Genomic DNA, 22,497 nt, shown 5'->3' on the forward strand with positions numbered 1-22,497 from the left:
GAGAACCTAAAACTGCTCTTCAAAATAAAGTCTATTAAAAAAAAACAACAAAAATGGTTAAACGGTAAATCCTATGTCTTGTTTGTTTTACCACAATTAAAAAATGGTAAAAACAAAGCCCCAAGCCCGCACAGAACCGTTTGTAGAGACAGAGCAGGTCAGCAGTGGCGGGGGCCGCGGGAGGAGGGATGACCACAAACGCACACGGCAACGTTTTTGGGGGGATGAAAAGGTTCTAAAATTCAATTTTTAAAATTTTTTGTGGTGGTGGTTCCACGTCTCACTTGCACAGCTGGTGAGTTTCATGGTAGGTGAATTACACCTCCAGAAAGCTGTTGCGTTTTATTCGCCTGGCATGAAAACGGGAGAGCCCTGGAGAAACGCGGCGCCCCCTTCCCAGGCCCAGCAGCGCCTCCTAGGGAGCCCCTGGCAGAGCCCCCGACCCAGAGAGGGCAGGCAGCTGACCCAGGGTCTCACAGCACGCCAGCGTGGGGTCTGAACTCCAGGCCCTTCCCTAAGAGCAAGAGGAGCCCTCAGAGCCACCTGCTGCCTCCCTTCCCCCCACCGGCTCCCGCCTGGCTGGCCGTGGGACAGGCCGAGGGACACAGGACATCAGTCCAGATGGGAGTGACCAGAGACCGTGCAACCCACAGAGGGCACAACAGGTCACCCAAAGGCCACAGCATCCTGAGATAACCACGTGGCGGAGGCCTAGAGAGCTGCCGGCTGAGGAGCGTCTGCCCCTTGCTGAGCCTCCGGCACCGTCTGACCGCCGCCTGCCGAGCCAGCCCTTGCCGCTGTTGCCGGTGGCTGCCAGCCTGGGCTCCGGTCACTAGCCCAGACCCGGCAGAGTGCCTCCGGGTCACGTGGCGCCGCCTTGGCCTCGTTTCCCGCGAGCGGGACCAGGGCCCGGCAGAAGAGGCGGATGTTGGGAGAAGGCGTCCTGCAGCACAGCCGGGGGCAGCGGTCAGCCGCCTCCCCATCCGCCTGGCGCTGGGGACCAGGGGCTGCAGGGACACTGCCCGGGCTAGGGCCTACCCACTGCGAAATACGGATTGTCGCCGCCCTGTCCTCGCTCTGCGCTGGGGGCTCCAGAGCAGAGTCTGCTCCTCCGCACAGGCTCTTGGGCGAGTCTCCCCTCCGGCCCAGCCCCGACCTCCCCCAGCTGCTCCCCCGCTGGCATCTCCCCGCCTCTCACAGCCAGCGCTGGGCACAGCCCGAACCCGCAGCCCCTTCCTGACCGGCGAGCGTGGCCTTGCTGTAGTCACGGAAAGAGCTGGAAGCAAAAGGAGCAGAGGGGGTCTGGCTGGCCTGGCCTGGGGGGGCCAGGAAAAGCTTCTCTGAGCAAGGGGGTCTTGGGCTAAGAACCGAGTCCAGGCTGGGCAGGAGAGGCGGTGTCTGGACAGAGCCTCGAAATCCTGGCACTGAGAAGCCACCAGCGCCGCAGCCAGGTCCGGAGCTGTGCACGGGCCCCGGAGGGGGTGGGGACCGAGGACAGAGGCACGAGGAGAAGGGACGAGGCCGGCCAGGCATCCGCAGAGCCCAGGCGAGGGCACGGCCCGGCACCCACACGCTGCCATGCACACGCACGCGGGGAGTCCCAGTGCTCAGGGAGCCTCTGTGCCCCCAGGCGGCGAGGCCCGTGGTCAGGGGGGGACCGCAGCCCGACCGGCAGGGCTCTGAGGACAGCACCAGGTCAGGCAGGTCTGCTCCTGCCCCCTCCCCCGCACGGCGTCCGTGTCCTCTCAGCCCGTCCCAGCCAGGCCGAGGCACACAGCGGGGAGGGCGCCCAGCGGGGCAGGGCACTCACCGATGAAGGACACGGCCTTGGTGTTGATGATGCCGCTGGGCAGCAGGTGGAAGTCGTACTCCTTGCCGTCCACCACCACGGTATGGCCGGCGTTGTTGCCCCCCTGGAACAGAGACTGGGCTGAGCGGAGGCACTGGGTGCCGGAACCCCCGGGGTGGGACCGACCCCTGGGGCTTGCCCGATGCCCCAGCCGCCCTCTGGCCAGGTCCAGGTGCAGATGCTCAGAGCCTCCTCTGCCCCACAGGGCAGGGCCGCTGGGCCTGGGGAGCCCAGTGCAGGGTGGGCTCTGCCGTGTGTCTGGGGGCTGGGCTGGGTTAGCGTCCTGCTCTTTGGGTGCGGTGCGGGGTGCAGTCGGGGACTGGGTCCGAGAGGGTCTGGCCCAGGCTGGTGCCAACGCCTCCGGGAGGTGGCTCAGCGCGAAGACAAGGGGCCTCCACGGCCCAACCTGCCGGCAGGGACCCCCCACCCCGGCCAGCACCTCCCATCTAAGGATGAAACAGCAAAAGCAGTTCTGGGGCAGCGAGTCCCGGGGAGCACCCAGCGGCAGCCTCCCCCTTTCTAGAGCTTGCAGGCGGCTGGGCTGGGGAGAGGGCCCAGGCCAGGAAGCGCGTGGCCTCCCTCCGGCCACGAATGAGCCACGTGACACAAGCAGACCACTCGGTTTCCAAAGAGGGGGCACCACCCGAGCTCTCTCGCCTCTGACGGGGAGTCCCGCCCTGGGCACTCAGGATGGGGCAGGCCCTGGACAGACTGACAGGCCCGGGTTTGGGGGTGACTTGCGTCCCCCTGGAGACACCCGTCCTGGCTCTGCCCTCGGCCTGGCACAGGCGGCAGCTCCCCTCACACTTGGGTCACAGCAGCCGCAGTCACGCTTGCTGCCTTGGGGGTGGCAGGCAGGGGCGGAGGTCTCCGGGGACAGGGGGGGAAAACGGGGGTCCCCAGAGCAGGGAAGTTCCCATGGGGCCAAGTCTGCCGCCCCAGTGCGAGGCTCCCCCCACCCCCAAGCTGGCAGGCCTCGGGGACCTCAGGCACCAGGCCAGGCGCTGCCGGCACGGCCAGGGCCAGACAGCCCAGACGGTGGAAGGGCGCCCAGGCCAACGTCAGCAGCCCGAGGGCGCGCACACAGACGACAGCCAGCAAAGCCCCCGCAGGCACACCCCACCTGCGTTGGGGGTAAACACAGGCACCTGGGAACAGACGCAGGCTGCTGGGGGATGTCCGATGACCCTCAGATGACCCCAGGGCCCCGCCAGCGGCAGCGCCCGGCATCAGGCCACTCCCACAGCAAAGGTGCCCGCGGAGGGCCGGGCCACGAGGCACTGGCCAGTCTGGCTGTCCTGCCCTGCCGCCGCCGCTGCAGGGGGTGGCAGGGCCCCTGCGCTCAGGCGAGGCTGGGGTCCTCCAGGCTCCCGGCCACAGGGTCCTGCGTGCCCCTGAGGTGCTCCCCGCTGCTCCCCGGGCTGAAGGAGGGAGGGGAGCACCCTGCGTGGTCAGCAGGCCCTGCGCTGCCGTCCCCTTTAGGGGTCTGTCCACACAGAGGCCCTGTCCTTCCCTCCTGCTCCCGGCGCGTCCCGCGTGCACAGACACTGACCGCGCCTCCTGCGCAGCCCCAGCCTCGCTCTCCAGTCCTCTGCGCTGCCCTGCCCTGCCCTGCCCTGCCCTGCCCTGCCCTGCCCTGCCCAGCCCTGGCGCAGCACCGGCCGCCACCCGGGCTGGGGGAGGCTGCTGACCTCTGACCCGCCAGGCCCCTCACCTCGCGGACCACTCAGCCACTGCCCTTCTCTGCCCCTCAGTCACACGGGGTGGGGCTCTGGCTGTGTCCACTTGGCCCCAGGGTCGGGGAAGACACCAGCCCCTTTCTCCCCTGCGATGCACCCCCACCCTCAGCCCCACCTGCAGCGGCCCTGGGCTGAGGGGAGCCACCACCTGAGCCCCGACCTCCCTCTCCCCGGCACTAGCCGAGTGCATTTCCCTGACAGCCCGAATCCCCCTGCCCTGGCAGAGCCGTTGGCCACCAGGCGCACACCCCACCCCTGCCCCCGCAGGCCGGCTTCCTACTCGGGAGGACGATGGCAGTGGGGTGGCGGCTGCGCCTCTCCCTCCCGGACTGGGAGCGACTCTGCCTGCACGGCGAGCGCAGCAGGGCAGTGGGCGCGGGGGCAGAGTGGCGACTGCTGGGGCCTGGGGGGCGCGGATGGTGGCGGCTGCCTGGAGGCTGTGAGGCTCCTGGGCCCGACCTCTCTGGGCAGAGGGAGGGGCCTCAGCTCCAGCGTCTCAGTGGTCCTGACCCACCGCGCTGCAGCCTGCGATGACCCAGCGCCTCCCTTCGTTTGGGGTCTGCTCGCGGGCTCCTTCCCTCGGGACAGCGGGGCGAGGCCCGGGGAAGAACTGAGGTCGTGGGCATGGCGGGCAGGTCTCGGCTGCTCAGGCAGACGTTCCCCGGTGACACGGGGCTGTGTGACCGAGGGAAGCCCTGCCCTCTGCTCAGCGGCCAGCACCACCAGCGGCACAGAGGCGGTGAGCAGCCCGCTCGGGACGGCCGCCCTGCACCTCCAGGGGCCCTGGGAGCAGCCTGGGGCCCGAGGCCTAGCGTTTCCCGACAGCCCCTTGGACAGAGCTCCCAGGGACGGACGAGCCACAGGACAGGGTCCCTCAGCGCCCGAATGTCAGCAGTGCCAGCGCTGCCACACCACAGAAGATGCGCCAGGAGCCCCTGTGACCTCACGTCCCTGTGAACGCTGCCACAGCTGCCACCACCAGCCTGGGGCCTACTGCTGCCCCCGCAGGGTGGCCCTGGCTGGACACAGGCCCCAGCTGCAGGTGGAGGGCAGGGAGGTGATCACCATGGGATCCCGCGGTCAGACGCAAAGGTGTGCGCTGGGGCCTCGTGGTCCCGGGCAGGGAGCCCAGGGCATCAGAGGAAGGCAGCTTGGAGACGGCCGAGCTGGGGCCAAAGGCTGACCGCCGCCGGCCAGGGACGGGGTGCAGCACGGACACGGTGGCCAGGACGCGCCTGCCCAGGGAGCGCGGCCTCAGCTGCCTATCGGGGGGCGAGGAGCTGGACACGCAGGCCGGCTCTCGGGGGAAGGAAACGCGGCAGACACAGGAGAGGAGGCCCAGGCCGGGGTGCCCATGGGTGCCCAGGAGGTGGGATGGGGCATCTGAGCGGAGAGAGGAGACACCACGGACCGCACAGAGAGTGGATGACGTCTCGGTTCTGTGGTGCGGCCGGAACAGGGAGGGCAGGCCCAGCTCAGGGGTCAGCCTGGAGGGAAGAGGAGGGGCACGGGGGGCAGGAGACAAGGAAGCCGCAGCAGGGCGGGGGCACGGCACAGCCCGACAGACCCAGAGCCGTGGGGTGGAGGCGGCACTGCCGTGGCAGGACGGGATGGGGCTGCGGGCAGGAGGCCAGGGGTGCAGGACACGTGTGCAGCGGACTGGGCTGCCGGGGGCAGGTCCCACGTGCAAAGAGCAGCGGCAGCCGGGACCCCAGGCCTGAGGCTGGAAGGAAAGGAAGCCCCTGGGGGTGCCGGGGACCTTCTGACCACAGGCTCCGAATGACGGGGGTGGGAGAGGAGCTTGGGCAGCCCCAGACCACCTCTGGGCAGGGCGGGAAGTGGACTGGCACCAAGTGCCATGGGCCGCGAGGGCTTGGCGGAGAGCACCGGCGGAGCCTGAGCCTGAGCCTGAGCCCGTGCCGCCCAGGGGCGGGGCTGAGGAGGAGGCGTGGCCACCACGCAGACCGCCCCAGCCACAGCTGGCAGCCCAGGTGGCCCTCAGGGGCCTGGGGCGGCCAGCCTGCCGTCCGCACGGGCACCGGGGCCTGGTCGCTTTGCCCCCCGCGTGTGCATTCCCTCGGCCACTCTGCTGCACCCGGGGACCCCGACTGCCGGTACTGTCATCGGGCTGCAGGCCCACACTCTCCAAGCAGGGGCAGCCTTCCTCGGGGACATGTGGCTGGACTCCCCCACCAGGCTTGGACAACACGGGGTGGGCAGACGTGGGGGGCACTAGCAGTGGGGAGGCCAGTGGCAGGCGGAGCCCCCACTGCTGGGGGAGGGACAAGCCCAGGGCCACTGGGCACCTGCAGGGCCTGGGGCCGGGCACTCAGAGAGGGCGTCCCTCGACCTTGCCTTCCAGGAGTGGCCCCGCTGAAATCTCAGCTCGTTACCTCACCACGGGGTGGGGACACGCGGGCCAGGCCCGGAGCTGTCGTGGTGGACATGGGCACCTGTAAGGGCTCATTCCTCCAGGCCTCTGAGCCTCGGTCTCCCCACCTGTGAAGGAGCTCTGCGAACGCCGCCGCCTCACTGGCGCGCTAGGAGGCTGGAGGAGGCCCCGTGGGCTCCAGGACGCTCCTCAAATGTCTATTCCCGATAAGCTGGAGCGCGGGGGCTCCTTCAGGAGGGGCCGTGTTTTGACCTCAAGTTAGAGAAGTCGGGCTGGGCGAGGGGTGCCTGGCTGCCCCGGGTTTGGGATGGGTGCCGCCCGCTCTGCCCCCGCTGGTCCTGGCAGAGCAGCGAGGGCCGTGCCAGCACCGTCTCCACAGTGCGAGGCAGAGCCTGGCAGCCTTGCGACAAGCCCTGTGGGCATCGCGAGCAGCAGGGGGTGGCCCTCGGGTGCTGGCCGAGCCCGCAGGTCATGGGAGGGGCCCTGGCATCACCGGGGCAGGGGCCTGAGGAGGGACGGGGGGCGTGGCGGCCCTGGCGCTGGGCACCCCAGAGGGAGAGGAGCTGGGGCTTGCTGGACACATCCTCAGGCTGCAGGAGACAGGGACCCGCCACACACGCGGGGTGTCTGACGGCTGCCTCTGGGACCTGGGAGGGGATCGTCTGCCTCGTGGGGAAGAGAGAGGGTGGGACATAAACTCCCCAGGAGGCCACCAGCCCCCACGGGCAGGAACGGCCTAGGTGGCTGCTGAGGCCAGATCGCCTCCAGCCAAACGAATCCTTGGGCTGAGTCCCTCCTCGAGGGACTCCCCCGAGCCCCCAGCCCTCCTCTCAGAGCTCAGGACGGAGGCCACAGAACCAGGGGAAGGGGCTGGAGCAGATGTCCTTGCCCCAATTATGACAGCAGCCCTCTGGTCAGGGCTCCAAACCCCAGCGGTGCCAGCAAGGGCACCCCAGAGCTGACTGCTTTGTGCCCGGAGCTGTGAGTCAGCCCACGGGCAGCACTGGCACAAGTGGGGACCCACGGAGACCCTGGGCAGTGGCCCCGAGAGAGTGCCCAGTGGCCAGCACCGGGCGGAACAGATGGGGGAGCTGAGAGCAGCCTGTAGCTGGTCGAGGCTCCGCCCTGGGCCCTGGGGACAAGCCTGTGTCTGGCCTCTTCAGTGGCACCACCAGCCACTGGGTGGCCAGGCCAGGAGTCTGTGGCTCCTCCCTCTCCCCACACCCGACCCCTCCCAAGCAGCTTCCTTCAATCCACGCCCCCAGCTGCTCCCCGCCAGGGCACCGGCCGCTGCCCCGCCTCTGCCTCTTCCTGGCTGACTCATCCGGTCACCCCCTGCCTGCAAGCAGCTCTCCGCCTCTTGGCCACCCACAGACCCTGCACGGAGTTAGCTGGGCTGCCCCAGACCCACATCCGCCCCAGGTGATCACAGCAGGGCGAGGAGGAGGGGTGTCTTGGGGACCCCAAAACACCCAGGAGCTGCCCCCCTCGTGGAGGACCCAGCGTCACTCCGTCCCACCCACTGAGGATCGGGTGTCCCCAACTCAGCGACTTGTATTTATAGCTCTGCCCCTGGCCGGCTGCCCTGCGGGGGAGCAGGGGGTGTCAGGTGGAGGGAGGGATATGTCAGGGGGTGGGTGTGAGCAGCGTGTGTGTGCGTGCGTGTGTAGGGTGGCCCTGGGAGAGGTGCTGGGGTGCGGAAGGAATCCAAGTGGCATGACCCAGTCAGGGCGCAGGGGGACAGGGTCCGTCTGGGTCGGGGAGGGGGGCTCGCTGGGCGGGTGGGGGAGGGACCCGGGCCCGCCCGCACCTGGCAGCGGCTGATGATGTCGGCGTCCGTGGCCAGCAGGTCCACCACCTTGCCTTTGCCCTCGTCCCCCCACTGGGCGCCCAGCACCACCGTCACACGGGAGCCGGTCGCCGCCGCCTCCTGCTGCAGCCGCCCCCGCTTGACGCCGGCTGTGCCGGGGGGCCGGTCGTTGGAGGCTCGGGTCCCCGACATGCTGGCTCGGCTGTCCGCTGTGCTGGCCGCCCGAAAGCCCGCCGGCTGCGCAGTTAAATGGGGCCGACCCGGGGCGGGGGCGGGCGCAGGGACGCCCTGGTGACCTCCGGCCGGCCAGTGCCCGCCCCGCTGGCAGCCGCCGGGAGCCGAGTTGAGGCGTGGCCAATTTGGGAGCGGCGGGTTGCACAGACGGCAGAGCAGGCAGATGGCCCGGGAGCGCCAGCGAATACGCAGTGGGGTTAGGTTCCCGCGAGCCTGCCTGCCGGCCAGGGTCTGCGCACGGCGACCCCACCCCGCCGTGCAAGGACTTCGGGGTCGGAAACTTCGGAGTAGTTGCTCCCTACACAGTTGCATAAGGTCCGCAAAAGGGCGCTGCGTTGTGCGCCCCACCTGAGGGTCACGCACTTGGGTCGCGCACCTGCTCAGCTGGGACCCCCGAGGCCCTGGGCGGAAGCCTCCCTGGTGGCTGTGCTCCCTTGTCTGGCCTGCGCTTGCCCCAGGCGCAGAGCCCCTGGTGCCTTCCAGGAAGGGTGTGGCCCACACTGGCAGGAGGGAGCAGGCGGGCTCTGGAGCCCAGCTGCATCCCAGCCCTCAGCACCCAGGTCTGGGTAGAGGGGCCCGAGTGGTCAGCGTCACCGGCCGGCCGGGGAGCAACCTCAGGGACGTGCACCAGCTGCCACAGGCCCCACGCCAGTCCACCTTCCTGTCCCAGCCTGTGGAGGGACAGGGTCCAGAGAGCAGTGGTGTGCCGTCCTCCGGTCCCCAGCTGGGGGCACTGCCCCACCCGCACCTCACCCCCTGCCCAGGACTGGGGGTGGGCCCTGGGGGCAGGAGCGCCTATCAGGCCTTCACCCCAGGACTGGGGGGGTCCCCTCCCTCCCTCCCGGGGGCTCTGGCTGACTGACCTCCGGATGGGGCTCAGAGAGCCACCGGGCTCCTGGGGCAGCTCCCAGGCCTGTGACAAGGAGCCCAGGGAGATCAGACACTGCCCACACTCTCCACGGGGAGGGAGTGGGCCCTGGGCTCGGTCCCCGCAAAGCTTGCCCACAGTTAGCGACGCCAGCACAGCCAGGGACTGCATCCCTCCCCTGCACCTCCCATCCCCCCTCCCTGGGCCTGCGGGAGGGGACTGTTCCCCACCAGCCCTCTGAGGCTGAGAGCAGCCTGGCCTCCCTCACTGTGCTCCGGCCACCGGCAGGTCACCCCAGCCCTCCGTGCCCAGTGCCCTCTCCTCTCACACGGGGACACGGAGCCTTCCTCTCCCTGAGCGCTGCTGCAGGGAAACGCCGAAATACGGCCACAGTAGTCGGGGCTGCCTCGAGTAGCGCGACCACTGTCCCCAGGAGAGAGATGCAGTCTGTATCCCTTCCTGGTGCCACCGTGGGGGGGACAGCTGTTCAGGGGTGCAGTGCAGAGTCAGCACACCTGGCCACCAGCGGGAAGCGGCTGGAGCAGGACCTGGTTCCAGGCTCCTGCGCCGCAGAAGGTGCAGCAGGCTGAGGACGGGCTGCAGCCTCGGGACTGGACCCGGAGGGGGCTGTGGCCGGGCGGGGCCGGGGGTCTCAGGAGGCGATCCGGGGCACAGCAGCTGGCTGAGTAGGTGAGGAAGGGGCCATTGCAGCAGGAGAAACCAAAAGGGTTACAGGTTTGTTTCCAGATGAGAGAATTTGAACGTTCTGAGTGCCCATCAGGAGCCGCGGGGTCGTGTCAGACGAGGGGTGCTTCCCTGTGTCCCCTGGGGCGGTTTCCACGGCAGCGCAGGGGACATGGACTCTGAGCCCTTCCCAAGGAGACTCAGGGCTCTGGCCAGCAGGTGTGAGACCGAGGCTCCAGGGGACCAGGGGACATGCTGGGCCACCCTATCAAGGGGGTTCAGACGGGCTCTGCAGGGGCAGAGCCGGCCAGTGGCCGCTGGCTGGGCACTGACTCCCCCAGGCCCCGGACTATAAATAGCTGCGGGCCCGCGTGGGGGCAGGGAGTTGGGCTTTGCTAAAAACAGCCCTGTCCGGGCCCTGTGGCTGGGGCCCTGCCGGTCACACGGCCCGGCCCAGATTAGAACACCCCCAGCCCGCCCTGCCCAGCATCAGGCCTGTCCCCAGGTGTGGGCAGCGCGGCCGGAGCGACCAAGCCTGGAGGCTGCCCCGTGTGACTGGGAAGTGGCCTCCACAAAGCTCGCAGATCCCAAGGGCCCTCGGGTACACGGGCTTAGCCACCTGTGGTTTCCACCCTTTGGGGGCCTTGTCGTATATGGTGGCCCAGGTCACACAGACAACCACAGCCACTGTGTACACGTCACACCCAGCAACCCTCAAGGTGCCTGGAGCTGTCCCCTCTGGCTGCTTTGCTGGTCGGAACCCACTGCGCCGACTCCGACTCCGGCGAGAAAGAACAGGGCCCCGGGAAAGGCGGCCCCTCCTCGCGCATGGCTTCCCGCCCCACCTCTCCAGGCAGGAGGGGCAGCGGCAGGTGGCCGGTGTGACCCTGCCCACTGCTCCGTGGCTTAATTTTACTTGAAGATTTGTGGGGGAGGGAGGGAGAGGGGTTGAGCTATTTAACCTAAAAGCAACCAAAGCAGCGGCCCTGGCGAGCAGGAAACCTGGTGTAGCTGCTTTGGAAAACATCTGGGAGCTTCTTAAAAAGTTAAACATAAACTTAGCTTGTGACCCGGCCATTCCCCTGTGAGGAATCTACCCCGGAGGAGTGAAAACGCTCGTCCACACAGACTAGCCTGCGGACGTTCCTAGCGGTGTCGTCACACAAGCCCTGAACTGGGGGTACCCGTGTGCCCACCGCCGGATGAACGGACAAGGTCTGTCCCTACCTCGGGATGCTTCAGCCACCAAGCGGACACTGACGAGGCCTGCGGCACGCAGGAGTCTTGAACACATGCTAAGTGAAAGAACCGTCGCAGAAGGAAACATGCTGTGTGATTCCGTAACGTGACGTGTCCGGGACAGGCAAACCCACGGGGACAGGGTCAGGGGCAGTGGGCGCCGGGCCAGGGTGGGGAGTGAGCGCTCATGGTGTCGGGGAGCGCTTTGGGGTGATGGGAAGATTCTAACGCTGGGTCTGGGTCGTGGTGAGGGTCGCACAACCTTGTCAGTTTGCCGAGAAACAGAAATCACTGCCCCTCGCACTTGCCACGGGAGAGTCCGACGGCACGGAGATCGCGCCCGCTGGAGCTGCGCCCCGCCCACCGCGGCTGGGGCTGCTCCCCGCCGGTTCTGCCCTGCTCCAGACGCCCGTGGGGGCAGCGGGGCTGCCTTCTCACCACCACACGCAGGCCTCCGGGACCTGCCCCGGCCGGGGACAGGCGCCTGGACACAGGCTGCCTAATGAGCCGGTCATGAGCGAACCTGACGGACCATCGCGCCCCTCCAAGGGAAGGTGGGATTTCCGGGGCTGGCTGAGCCTGCGGTGACCCCCACGCTCCGCCCGGCTCCCGCCCCGGCCCCTTCATTGCGGTCAGGGAGGCCGGGAGGAGCTGGCCAGCCCAGGCTGGGGGACGAGGGGCCCAGAGGTGGGCGGGGCTGCAAGTGGTGTCTCCTGTCCCCGTTCCTGCCGCGGGGGGGGGCGGCCTTGCTCCTTGGTCACCCCTCCCCTTCTGTCACGAGGAAGCTCCCTGCTCCGACAGTGGATGCTGCTGTCTGGTTCCACAAAATGCCGATCAAGGTGACAGAAAGGCTACAGCCCAGAAACCACTTAGGGTTTTTGAAAAATTTAATTCAACAGGTATTTCTTTTGCGCCCACCGCACCCCCACCACCATGCCACGCACAGGGCGAAACATGGAGGGAAGCCCGGGGCACCTGTCCCTCAGGGCTCCCATCTGGTGGCTGAGCCGCTGCGCGAGGGGCCACTGATGGGAGGGCGACAGGCCAGGAGGGTCCAGTCGCACTGCACGGGACATGGGCAGGACGTGGGCAGCTGGGCTCCCACAGTCCCACGGGGCGCCTCCCTGGCTCCACTCCCACAGGGCAGCAGCCCACCGCTCATCTGCCGTCCAGCCGTCCTCTCCGTCCCTCCCTCCACCCGCCACATCCTGCCGCCCACCCCCGCGGCCTCTGAACACAACAGTCTTGCTGGGCCAGGTTTGCTCTTTATTGGTCACATGTCCAGCCACCAGCCTCTGCAGCCCGCCCTGGGGGTGGCAGGGGCCCCGGCAGGCTGCCCGCGCTGGTGGATGGTGAGCAGGAGAGGGGGAGCTGCTCACCCCGCAGCCCCCTAGCTGGCGCTTGTCCCCTGGCTGGGAAGCTGGCCCTAGGAGGCGCTTCCTGCTGATGGGGGCCGGGTCATGGCTGCAGGTGAGGCAGACCCACCCCGTGCTCAGAGGCTGGACGCCGCGGGACGGGGGTGGACGCCACAGGGAGGCGCCTCGCCGGTCTCTGCCCTGGGGTCAGCTCCCCGACCCTGGTCCCAGCTCAGCTGCCACAGAACAGTAAAGCCTGGAAGAGTCGCATTTCCGCTGAAGCAGCCTGGCGGACGGGAGGCGGGGTGCGGGGCGGGGGCCGCACGCGGGTGTGGGGCCGCATGGAGGAAGCAGGCGGGGACGCTGGGTGCGTGCAGGCAGTCAGGAGGGCGCCAGGCCGGGCAGCGGTGCCTGTCGGGGTCCTGGCCACAACACCCCGGAAGGCTCCGGGAGGGCCCTGGCCGGGTAAGGCACGGAGTTGTGGTTTCACAGGGCCCAGTCCCAGCCTGGCCACCGGAAGAGCCTCGCCCAGCAGCACGTCCGGCAGCCGATGCTGTGCCCAGGCCACCCACGGGCTCTGTCACTTGGCTTTGGGCTTGGGCCTGAAGCCTGTAAGGAGGAGGGAACGGGACAGTGTTAGGAGCAGCCTTGCTGGGGGCAGTGCCAGGGTGCCTGCTCTGGGGTATCCACGTCCCGGCACCCCTCAATACCACTGCCCAGTGGGCTGTGCTGTGCATCCCGGGTCCACTCTGACCCCAGGCCCTGTCTCTGGAACAACAGAACTCATCCAGGTGGAAGGTGCAGGGACGACCCTGGCAAACCGGCTCCCGTGCAGGCTGGGTCTCAACACGGCTGTCTCCTCCCTGCTGAGACGGGGGTCTCTGTGGCCCATCCCCCCACGTCCCAGACACACTGCACTCTGTCGCCTCCCCGCCTCGTGCTAGGACTGCAGCTGCCTGTCCTTTCTCCAGCTGCGTGCTGAGGGCACCAGGCGCTGTCCCAACAGCTCCAGCCATCTGGATGGTCCCCGCGATTGGCCCTGCAGGCCCCCGGCCCAAACACCCGCAGCTCTCTGGTCCAGGGCCCTCACTTGGCCACCCTGGTGCCAGGCAGTGTCCCCAGATCCCCTGTGGGACTGGGGCAGGCTGGGGTTTGAGAGTCACCGCTTGAACAAGATGAAGCACAAACTGTCGCAACCTCTCAGAGACGGATTTCAGCAGGACTTCCCACAGCGGGGAGCCACGGGAACCGCCAGGGCCGCGGCTGGGGCAAGAGAGCCAGGTGCAGGGCGTCGCTGCGCTCAGGGAACAGAGGGGTCACCGACCAAGGGGCGTGGGAGCCCGGGATGGGCCCCACTGGTCCCCGCCCACATGTGCGACAGTGACAGACGTTCAAAACTCCCACAACTTAAAAAAGAAGGGAAAGCTCGAACGCGGAGCCGCCGGCGCAGAACAGCGCTGGGGAAAGGGAGGTCCTGGCGCGGTCACCCGGCTGCTCACGAGCTGCAAGGCCATAAGGGCACTTGTGCAGGCGCAGGTCTGCCTTGACCACCACCTGCGCGACGTGAGCAGCAGGGACGTGAACCGTGGACAGACAGACGGCCAGGCCCCTCCCTCGATGCACTCCTGCCCTAGACCCAGTCTGACCTGCTTGGGGAAAGCACTCAGGTAACCCAAATGCCTTCTAAAATGTCATTGTCCCATAAGACGAAAAGGACTTAGAAAGTTCTAGAGCAAATGAGACTGAAGAGATGTGACAACCCAGCACAACCTGTGATTCTGGACAGGGTCTCGTTTCAAAGAATCCAAAGCGGTGGCCCTGAGCAGCACACCTGGGACACCGGGGCACGTGCCCAGGGCGTGGGCCGAGCACCAGCCGGCGGTCGCGTGCTCGTGAATTGCCGCTGCGCTCACGGCCTGGGGCTCGCGGGACAGGGGGGGGGGGGGGGGGAGTGTGGGGCTCAGGTGTGCTGATGTCTATGGGCCCTCCCCAATGGCTCTGGTGGGGAAGCAACATAGCAAGATGTTAACAATTTTGGTAATTTTTGCAAATTTTTGCAATTTTGGGGACAAGATGGTGTTTGTTCTGATCTCTCTGCAAATTTCCTGCCAGGTTGAAGTTTTCCTAAATAAAAAGGTGGAGAGAAAGGGTGGGAGTCCTTCCTCCCACCCTCGGGACCTAGGGAGGACGGGGGACAACCAGGCACAGCCGACTGCGACCACCTGCAGACGCCCCAGCTGGGCCAGGGCTGCAGGTCCAAATTCCAGCCTCTACAGAGAGGCTGGGCCTCTCTGAAAAACACGTGCTGGTGTTTCACCCCAGAGAGCCAAGCGCGGAAAATGCCCCAGAAGCAGGCACTGGACCGAGGGTGAGGGCTCTGCGCCAACAGTGAGGACAAACCGCAGGGACAGGAACGCCCTGACGTCGCCGCTGCCCTCGCCTCTGAGGGCCCAGCGGCCTCCTGTCCGTACCCTTGCTCCTCCGCCCGGGCCTGCACACCCACAGTGCCCAGCCTCCCTGGGCTGCCCTAGGCAAGGCTGGAGGGGCTGGGAGACCCCACGCCAGGCTGGTCCTCCTCCCCACACCCAGCACGGTCTGGGCACACGGTGGACCTGGGCTGGTCTGTCTGGTTGTATGTCAGCCGCTCTGGCCCCGGCTGTCCTGCTCACAGGTGGGGGGGGTCCCAGAAGGCCCAGGGCAGCACACGCTGGCAGGAATCTGCATCTAAGGACCCCTTCCCATTTCCAGGACCTCAAGAGGGATGGGAGTAGGGGAAGGAAGGGCAGGGGAGAAGGAGGGGGGAGGAGGGGGGCCTACCCACCCCCACCCATGCCTTAGAGAGTTGCTGCTAGTTCTTGGCAGTGCCTGCCCTTGGGACCATCCCTGTCTCCTCAAAGACTTCTTGGGGACCCCCTGGCCAGCCCCCAGAGGGGAACAGATTCAGTGAAGATGCCTCCCAGGAAGCCAGGATCAGTGAAGCGCAGGGTTAGGGAAACCGCAGTTAGGGCAGGAACAACCTCAGCCTGTCCTGCAGGGAGCTGAGCTCCCCCGAGGCCCCACCCCCGGAAGGGAGCCCACGTCAGCTGTCCACCCGCCATCCCTAGGCCTGTGGCCCGGAGGCCAGCCCTGAGGTTGCGTCCTGCCGCAGAGGGACGGGGGACACCAGGTAAGCGAGCCTTGGCCCTGAGAGGGGAGGACAGAGGGGAAGGAGCCCACCACCGCCGGCACAGGAAAGGGGCCCCCTGATGCACCCAGGTGGGCTGGGAGAAGCCAGGATTAGCGTCGGGGTCCGGGCAGCAAGCTCAGGCCCCGCTGCCCCGCCGCCACCGTTAGTGCACAAGAGCGCCGGCTGCATACGTACCTCACTGGATCACACACAGCCTTTTTGTATTACTATCATCACAATCAGGGGCAACCTCTGCTTTCAAACAAAATAAACCCACTCAACGGCTTACCGCACACGAGCAGCCCTAAGCTTGGAGGGTGGGACCGGGGCCGGGCCGGCAAGCGCACCGCCAGGCCCAGCCACCTGGTCCTCTGGCCCCTGGGCCGGAACGCAGCCACGCGTCCAGGGCCTGGCGCCAGGCACCCCACCACGCGGCACCCTGCCCCGCTGTGCCCTGCACAGCCTCTGCTATGGTGCCGGCAGCCCGGCCCCACCCTGCCAGAGGGTGGGAAGGCAGGAAGTAATCGGTTAGGAGAGCAGCGGCGACCCCCTGAAGCTGCCCTCCTGTGGGAAGCTTGGCCACCTCCTCCCCTGCGGGCTGCACCCTGGAACCGCCCTCTTTCCCGGGCGCCCAGTGGGGAAGGGGAGAGGTCCGGGGCCCTGGTGTGGGACCGACAAGCTCCGACCACGTGCCCAGCTGCCCCCAGCCCCTGAGTTACCTTCCTGGCTCCTTGCCGAACGCTTCTTCCTTCGCCGGCCCGGCCCCTTCGAGGCCCGGCGGGCCCTGGGGAGGGTGCCAGACCCCGAGGAGTCAGTCACTGCGTCCTCAGAGAAGGACCTGTCCAGGGACGTGTCCAGTGCGGACTCCGGGGCCGGGTCCTCCTCGTCCGCTTCCCCACCAAGGCCTGCAGCCGGGAGGCCCGCACTGTGGCTGAGGACACCTGCGTCCTCCCGTCCCTGGCTCGTGCTGTCGGCCTCGGCCTGACGGATGCCCCCCAAGGACGCGGGGCCCTCGGCATCGTGGCTGGAACTTTGGGTCCCAGGGGGCTTTTCGCTGGAGAACTTGAGGGGCTGCAGGGCTTGAGCGTCACCCAGAGTCACTGGCCAGGCCCCCTCCGAGGGCTGGGGACACTGGGCGTCCTCCGGAGCTAGGAAATCACTGGCGTCCACGTACCAGGAAGAACGCCTCTCCAGGGGTCTGGGACCACCCTCCTCCAACGGCTCCTGGGTGGGCTGCGGGCTGGGGGTCACGGCATCTACGAGGTCCCAGCCTGGAGGCTCGTTGGTGGCTGCAGCATCAAGGCCTGGCCCAGAGGTGGGGCAGCGGGTGCCACTCCTGGGGCCTCCTGCAGGATCCCTGCTGGCCGCTGCGAGGGGGGAGGGGGGAAGTGTCACTGCAGGGCAGGCATCCGGGCCCCAAGCCGCCCCCGGGGCCTACCCGTCTCGGCCACCCCAGGCCCTGCACAGCCTCCCAACTCCGTGGGATCTCACGGCCACAGGGGCCTCCAAGGGCGGCTTTCCACAGGGCGGGGCGTGGCCTCAGCGTCCACGGTCTGTCCACAGCATGGGAGAGCCACCCCGCCAGCACCCCCAAGGAGAGGGGCCTCTCTCGCCAGGGCCTTGCCACCAGCCTCCGGCCACCTCAGGTGCCCTCTGTGCCCTGGGGACCCATCTCTCCAGGCGTCTGGGGCTGGGCTGGTGGCCGTCACATTGGGCCAGGGCCCCCTGTTCGAGCAGAGACGCTCGGAGGACAGATGGAGACAGAAGGCCGGTGCCCTCGGCCACCTCATCTCAGGTGCCCCAGGGCAGCCCAGGGAGAGGACAGGCTTTCCCGTGAGGTCGGGGGACTTCTTGGAGGAGGGCACACTGCGGGGGCATCGGAAGGGAACTGCAGAGAGGAGGAGGCAGACGAGGGTCTCACCAGACTCCGTGGCCCCTGGGGGGTTCCCCGTGGCTGCCTTGCTGCCTCTGTCAGCGTCCGTGCGGCCTCGGGCCGTCTTCCGGAGCTGGAAACCCTTCCTGATGTCGGCGAGCAGCGCGTCGATGACACAGATCTCCTCCTGCTTCCCGGGCCCCTTCCTGCCTGGGGAGCCCAGGGAGCCTCAGAGAGGGGCTGGAGTCCACCTGGAGGGCCTGCGGGGGGCTGAGGGGCTGAAGCGTGGCCTGCCCCCTGCTGCTGTCCCCTCTGCCCAGGCCTGGCCTCACCTGGCTTCCCGTCCTCGCCCCGAGGCCTCCGCGCCTCCTCCTCGGCCAGCTGCTGCTTCCTCCGCTCTGCCCTGGCCGCCTGGTCCTTCCGCTCCTTGTTCTCCTGTGACGGGAGCCCCGGTCGGTCACCCAGCAGCAACCCTGCAGGCTCCACGGGCCACAGCAGGGGGTGCCGAGGGTGACGGGCGGCCCACAGCGCTGTGCCCACCGTGCTGCTCTGCCGGTGAAGCTGAGGGGGCCCAGGACCCACTCTGGCCTCCGGGCTGCGCCCTTCCTGGGCCCCTCACCTTCAGGGCGCGGATGAAGAGGTCGCGGAATGTCTTCATGGTGCTGAAGGTGTCCTCCAGGGACAGCTGCTGGGCGTCCTCGCACAAGTAGTCAGCCAGCTCCCGCCTCTTCTGCTCGATGTCCTCGAAGAGCTTGTCCAGCGCCTGGGAGGCCTCGATGCTGGCCTGGGGGCACGGGACGCGGTCACAGCCCTGTGAGGGCCCAGGGGGACCCCCAGTTCCTCAGAAGCGGGGGCCCCAAGGGCAGGTGGGCGGGGCCTGATGGACACGGGACACGCGTGCCCGCCCGCCCCGCCTGCTTGCCTGGAGGCGCCCGGCGTACTGCTCCTGCACCTCAGGCACCGAGGCTGACACCTTCTGCTCTGTCTCCAAAAGCTTCCTCAGGTTGGAGCTGGCCTCCGAGTGGATGACCTCCAGGTTGATCCTGAAAGGCACCAGAGGGCCAGGCAGGGACAGGTGACAGCTGACATCCAGCCACACTGGGACGCGGGGGCCTACCTGCACACCCCCGGGGAAGCCCAGGTGCCTCGCTGCACGGCAGGGCCCGAGCTGGTCGGAACCCTGAGGCCTGCCACGCACTGGCAGGTCTAGTGGACCCTCGGTCCTTCCTGAGTGTTGGGACAGGGACCCCTAATGGTCACGTGTCCTGCTCACCTGCCCTGCCCCCACTGAGGCGCAGCAGCTCCTGGACCAGGGAACCTTTGGGGGCAGGTGGAGCCCGGGAAGGGCCTGTGCTTGGAACCAGGGCCTTGGGCAGGTGCGGGGCAGGAGGTGGCGGCCCGGGCTGCTGCCTGTCCCACCCGTGTGACCCCAGGAGGGTGACACGGCTTCCCTGGGCCTGTTTCCTCCCCTACAGAGTGGTGGTGGCAGGACCGTGCTCACGGGCTGTCGTGAAAATTAACCTTGGAAAGAAACTGTTAGACCAGCTCCCAGCGTGACCTTGGGCAGGTCAATCCCTGCCCCCAAGCCTCAGTTTCCTCATCTTAGACACAGGGGACAAGCTATGGCAGACGGTCCCGTCCCAAAGCGAGAGGCAACATTCTGCCGGGCAGTGTGCCGCAGCGGAGACCTGGCCTTGGCCGGCCGCCTGGCGGCTGGGCCAGAAGCTGGGGGTCCGGCCGGCGGAGGGGGGCGCTGGCAGGAGCTGCCTACCCCGCTGCCTGGGAGGGCTGCTCCAGGTCCCGGGGCAGCTGCAGGAGGTCCGGGTGGCTCTTTTCCACTTCCTGCAACAGGACACGTCCCGTGAGATCCACTGCGGCCGCAGCCCGGACCTGGGGATGCCCCTGTCCCTAGCCCCTTAGCAATGAAGGTCCAGAAACCCCCAGCACTTTGGGCCTCCGCGTCCTCCCCCGGGCCTGGCTGTGATTTTGTGCCATTTCTGCTTCTCTCAGGGGCTGCTCCACACCAGGGGGCAGCTGTCCTGGCGGGGAGGAGGCTCGCGCAGGTGAGCAAATGCTGCGCGAGGAGGCTCGCCGGGAGGGCCAGGCGCAGCTCGGGCTCTGATGCTGCTGGCCTAGGCGGGGTCCTGCGATGGGGAGACCAGCCCCCCCACCCCCGCGTCGCACGTGCCCCTCGCGCCCTTCCGCCCCCGAGGGGATGAGGGCGCGGTCGACGGCAGCCCACCTCCAGCACGTGGTGCAGCAGCGTCACGCGGTTCTGCTGGGACTTGGTCTCCGTGAGTTTCAGCAACGTGCTGATCTTGAAGCCATCAGCGTCACCTGTGTGGCTGCCCTGGGAGGGACAGGGTGTGAGTGTCCCTGCCTCCTGGGGGGCTGCGGGGCAGCACAGGCAGGCTGGGCACAGCCCCGACTCACGTAGTTGAGGAAGTTCCCGATCCTCAGGATGAGCTGGCAGAAGATGGGCAGCTGGGGGCTGGTGAGCAGGCCTGCGGGAGGCGCGGGGCTGGGCAGGGGTCTCGGAGCAGAGTCCCGGAGTGGGGTGTGGTCCTGCTTGCCGCGCTCCTTCACCCCCACCCGCCAAGACGCTTCCCCAGGCTCAGCCCAGCGGGGACGGACAGAGGGCCGGGGCTCGGGGTCTGCAAACCCTCCGCCAGAACAAGCCTGGGGGACGGGCGGCAGCACTGACCCCTCACAAACCCCAGGGACGGATGACTGCACCCCTCCCCGTGGGTGAGGACACCGGGGTGCTCAGAGGGACCTCCTAGAGCCTGTGGCTGCTCTGGCTCCCAGACAGCTGTCCCTGTGTGGCGGAGATGGGAGGGGACACCCACTGCATGCACGTGACAGCAGTGAGTTGCACCTCGTGGTCAAGACCCGTGGCGTCCCTGCCCCCGGCCATGCTGTCCCGGCCGAGTCCTTGCTCAGGGGAGTGCGTGTGTGCATGCGTGTGATCGCGTGTGAGAGGGTGTGAGCAGGCACGCGTGTCTGCATGTGCCTCAGGCGGTGGTGACGGCGAGGAGGGTGGCTTAGGCGAGGTGGGGAAGGCCAACACCGTCAGGGGCCCTGCTGTGTCCCGGCCCCACCGGCCCCACGGCCCCACTCACTCTCGCAGGCGGCGAGCACCAGCTGGGCCTGGGGCCGCACCGTGTCCAGCACGACGGCCGCGCCCCCGCACAGCAGCATGCACTCCACCCGCAGCTGGTAGCTGGGGACGGCAGAGCCCGGGGTCAGGGGCCGGGAGCTCCCCACCCCGCCCGCCTGCAGCGGGGGGCTAAGCCCGCAGATCCGTGGCTGTGGTGGGGGTGGGGGCCGTGCTGTCCCTGGCCAACTCCGGCATTCGGGGCAGCCCGAGGAGTGGGCTCCTCCCCTCAGGCCCCCACCCCACAGCTTTGCTCTTTGAAGACAAGGGCCAGCGGGCGGGGCGCGAGCCAAGTTGGAAAACCAGACAATTGCGGTTTCTCGGATGGGGGAGCCCCTCCCTCTGCCGCCTCCCCTCGCCCGGCCTGGGGTGCAAGGGCTTCCCTGGGCTCACCAGGGAACGCCCAGCAGGAGCAGGTAGAACTGGTCGGCGCTGGCCAGCTTGGCTCGGTCCTCTCTGAACGCCCGCAGGTTTTCAATCTGTGGGGAGGAGGCCCCACGACATGCCAGCTTCCCGCCCTCCTTTCGGGAAGCCCTCCTGGACTGCCCGTTGCCTCCGCCCGCCCACGTGCAGCTCTGCTCCCGGCAGCATGGCCCAGGGCAGGGGCAGAGCTGGGACCCCTCCCTTCTGTGCTCCAGCTGGGAGCCCCCAGGGAGCGCCCCAGACCCATCCCGATCTCCGCTGGTGGGCGAGGGTCCTGGCTCACCTCATGCTTCTCCGGAAGGAGCTTGAGGAGCTGTTTGAGAACCTCCACGTCAAACTTGGTGGTGTCCCCGGCCCGGATCATAGCGGTGACCTCCTCGTTGGAGCTGGAGGAGGGAGGACGGGCTGCTCAGCAGAGGGCACGGCCAGGGGCCCCGGACAGCCCCCCGCAGCAGGGAAGGACTCGGCACTGGTCAGGGCCAGGAATCGCCTATTCTGGCTGTTGCTTGTCTGTGGCCTCAGGGAAGGTCCCAGCTGATCACGGAGTCCTGCCCAGGAGCCTGGGCAGGGCGGTCTCTCAGGCCCCCAGCGGGCAGCTGGCCTCCCACGCTGGGGACGCACGTGCACTTCCCACGGCGGCCTGCAGAGGGCACTGCCAGCCAGGGAAGGCAGCGGGGGGGGGGGCGGGGCGTCTCAGTCTCTCACCACTTAAACTGCTTCAGGAAGATGTTGAGATTCAGACTCTTCTTGGCGTCGAGGAACGTGATCTGGAAAACCCACACCCACCGCGCTGGTACCTGGACGGGCAGGGCGGGCCACCCGGGTCTGCGCCCTTCCCCGCCACCGCCCCACCTCCTTGGGCTCCTTCCTGGCCTGGGCGGCAGCGGCCGGCTCCCTGGGCTTGGCCACCGGGAAGGAGAAGAGCCGCTCGATGCTGGAGAAGTCGGGTTCCACCGTCTCGGTGTTGGGACTGCCCAGCGCCGCCCACATGGAGCTGCCTTCTGCAGGGAGGGTGGGCAAGGGCGTGGCCAGTCAGGCTCCCCCAGGAGAGGGGTGCAGGGGTTCAGGGGACAGGGGACGGGGCCTGGGCCTCCCACAGGCTGTCAAGGACGCCCTGCCTGGGGACCAGCTGGGTCCGGCACACAGCAGGCACTCAGGCATGTGGACGCGCGGGTGCGTGTGGACGCGCGGGTGCGTGTGTCCACGCGGCAGGCTGCCTGGCTCCGGCAGGCCGCGGCCTTCTCTGAGCAGGGCGCGGGGCGGGGGGGCCTGGACAGCGCAGGGGCTGCGTGCAGATCCCAGACTTGCAGCAGCCCCCGGGGAGCTGGGGCTGGTGGGACTCCAACCTGCTCTCCCCCGCCCCCACCCCAGACCACGCAAGCGCTGAGCCAAGAGCAGGGCCAGGCTGCCCTGGCCACTCCCTGGCAGGGACACGCACGCTGTAGCCACCCCTGGCACAACCGGCCCGGTCCTCAGAGGGAAATCTCCCTCAGGGGTCTAGGGACCCTCACCACGAGCCACGTTGGACGGCAGCTTCTGCCAGTTCAGCTTCTTCATGCGCAGTGTGGGCGGGTTCACCCGCCTGTGGCTGGGGACCCAGGCCGAGCCCAGGCTGTGGTCCACCTGGGCCACGACTGCTGGCCTAGGCGGGGTCCTGCGATGGGGAGACCAGCCCCCCACCCCCGCGTCGCACGTGCCCCTCGCGCCC

At 68.2% G+C, this 22,497-nt stretch overlaps 2 protein-coding genes across 3 annotated transcripts in view; both read right to left on the reverse strand.

Moving 5' to 3' along the window:
• The window catches only part of ADSSL1 (adenylosuccinate synthase like 1), a 17,013-nt gene extending 8,965 nt beyond the window's left edge, over positions 1 to 8,048 (reverse strand). Inside the window, exons 1-2 of the mRNA XM_012647092.1 lie at positions 7,791 to 8,048; positions 1,811 to 1,913 (exon numbers count right to left, since the gene is read on the reverse strand). Coding sequence (XP_012502546.1) covers positions 1,811 to 1,913; positions 7,791 to 7,982 — 295 coding nt within the window. The 5' untranslated portion in view covers positions 7,983 to 8,048. The remainder of the gene's footprint in view (positions 1 to 1,810; positions 1,914 to 7,790) is intronic.
• A 4,639-nt stretch (positions 8,049 to 12,687) lies between these two features.
• Positions 12,688 to 22,417, reverse strand: LOC105812609 (inverted formin-2-like). Of its 2 annotated transcripts, XM_012647093.1 has the most exons (16): positions 22,301 to 22,417; positions 21,642 to 21,790; positions 21,495 to 21,556; positions 21,073 to 21,175; positions 20,760 to 20,845; positions 20,332 to 20,432; positions 19,643 to 19,713; positions 19,452 to 19,559; positions 18,981 to 19,051; positions 18,132 to 18,252; positions 17,829 to 17,993; positions 17,542 to 17,644; positions 17,258 to 17,419; positions 16,056 to 16,703; positions 15,532 to 15,588; positions 12,717 to 12,779 (listed from the first exon to the last, which is right to left on the reverse strand). In XM_012647093.1, the coding sequence occupies exons 1-15, from the start codon at positions 22,344 to 22,346 to the stop codon at positions 15,533 to 15,535; spliced, it is 2,052 nt and encodes a 683-aa protein (XP_012502547.1). In that variant the 5' UTR covers positions 22,347 to 22,417; the 3' UTR covers positions 12,717 to 12,779; position 15,532. The 2 variants fall into 2 exon arrangements, with proteins under 2 accessions (XP_012502548.1, XP_012502547.1); XM_012647094.1 differs by lacking the exon at positions 15,532 to 15,588 and having other exon boundaries at positions 12,688 to 12,779.
• Between the last annotated feature and the right edge of the window lie 80 nt (positions 22,418 to 22,497).

Source organism: Propithecus coquereli, unplaced genomic scaffold, assembly GCF_000956105.1.
Source record: "Propithecus coquereli isolate 6110/MARCELLA unplaced genomic scaffold, Pcoq_1.0 Scaffold256, whole genome shotgun sequence".
NCBI classification, from domain to species: domain Eukaryota; kingdom Metazoa; phylum Chordata; class Mammalia; order Primates; family Indriidae; genus Propithecus; species Propithecus coquereli.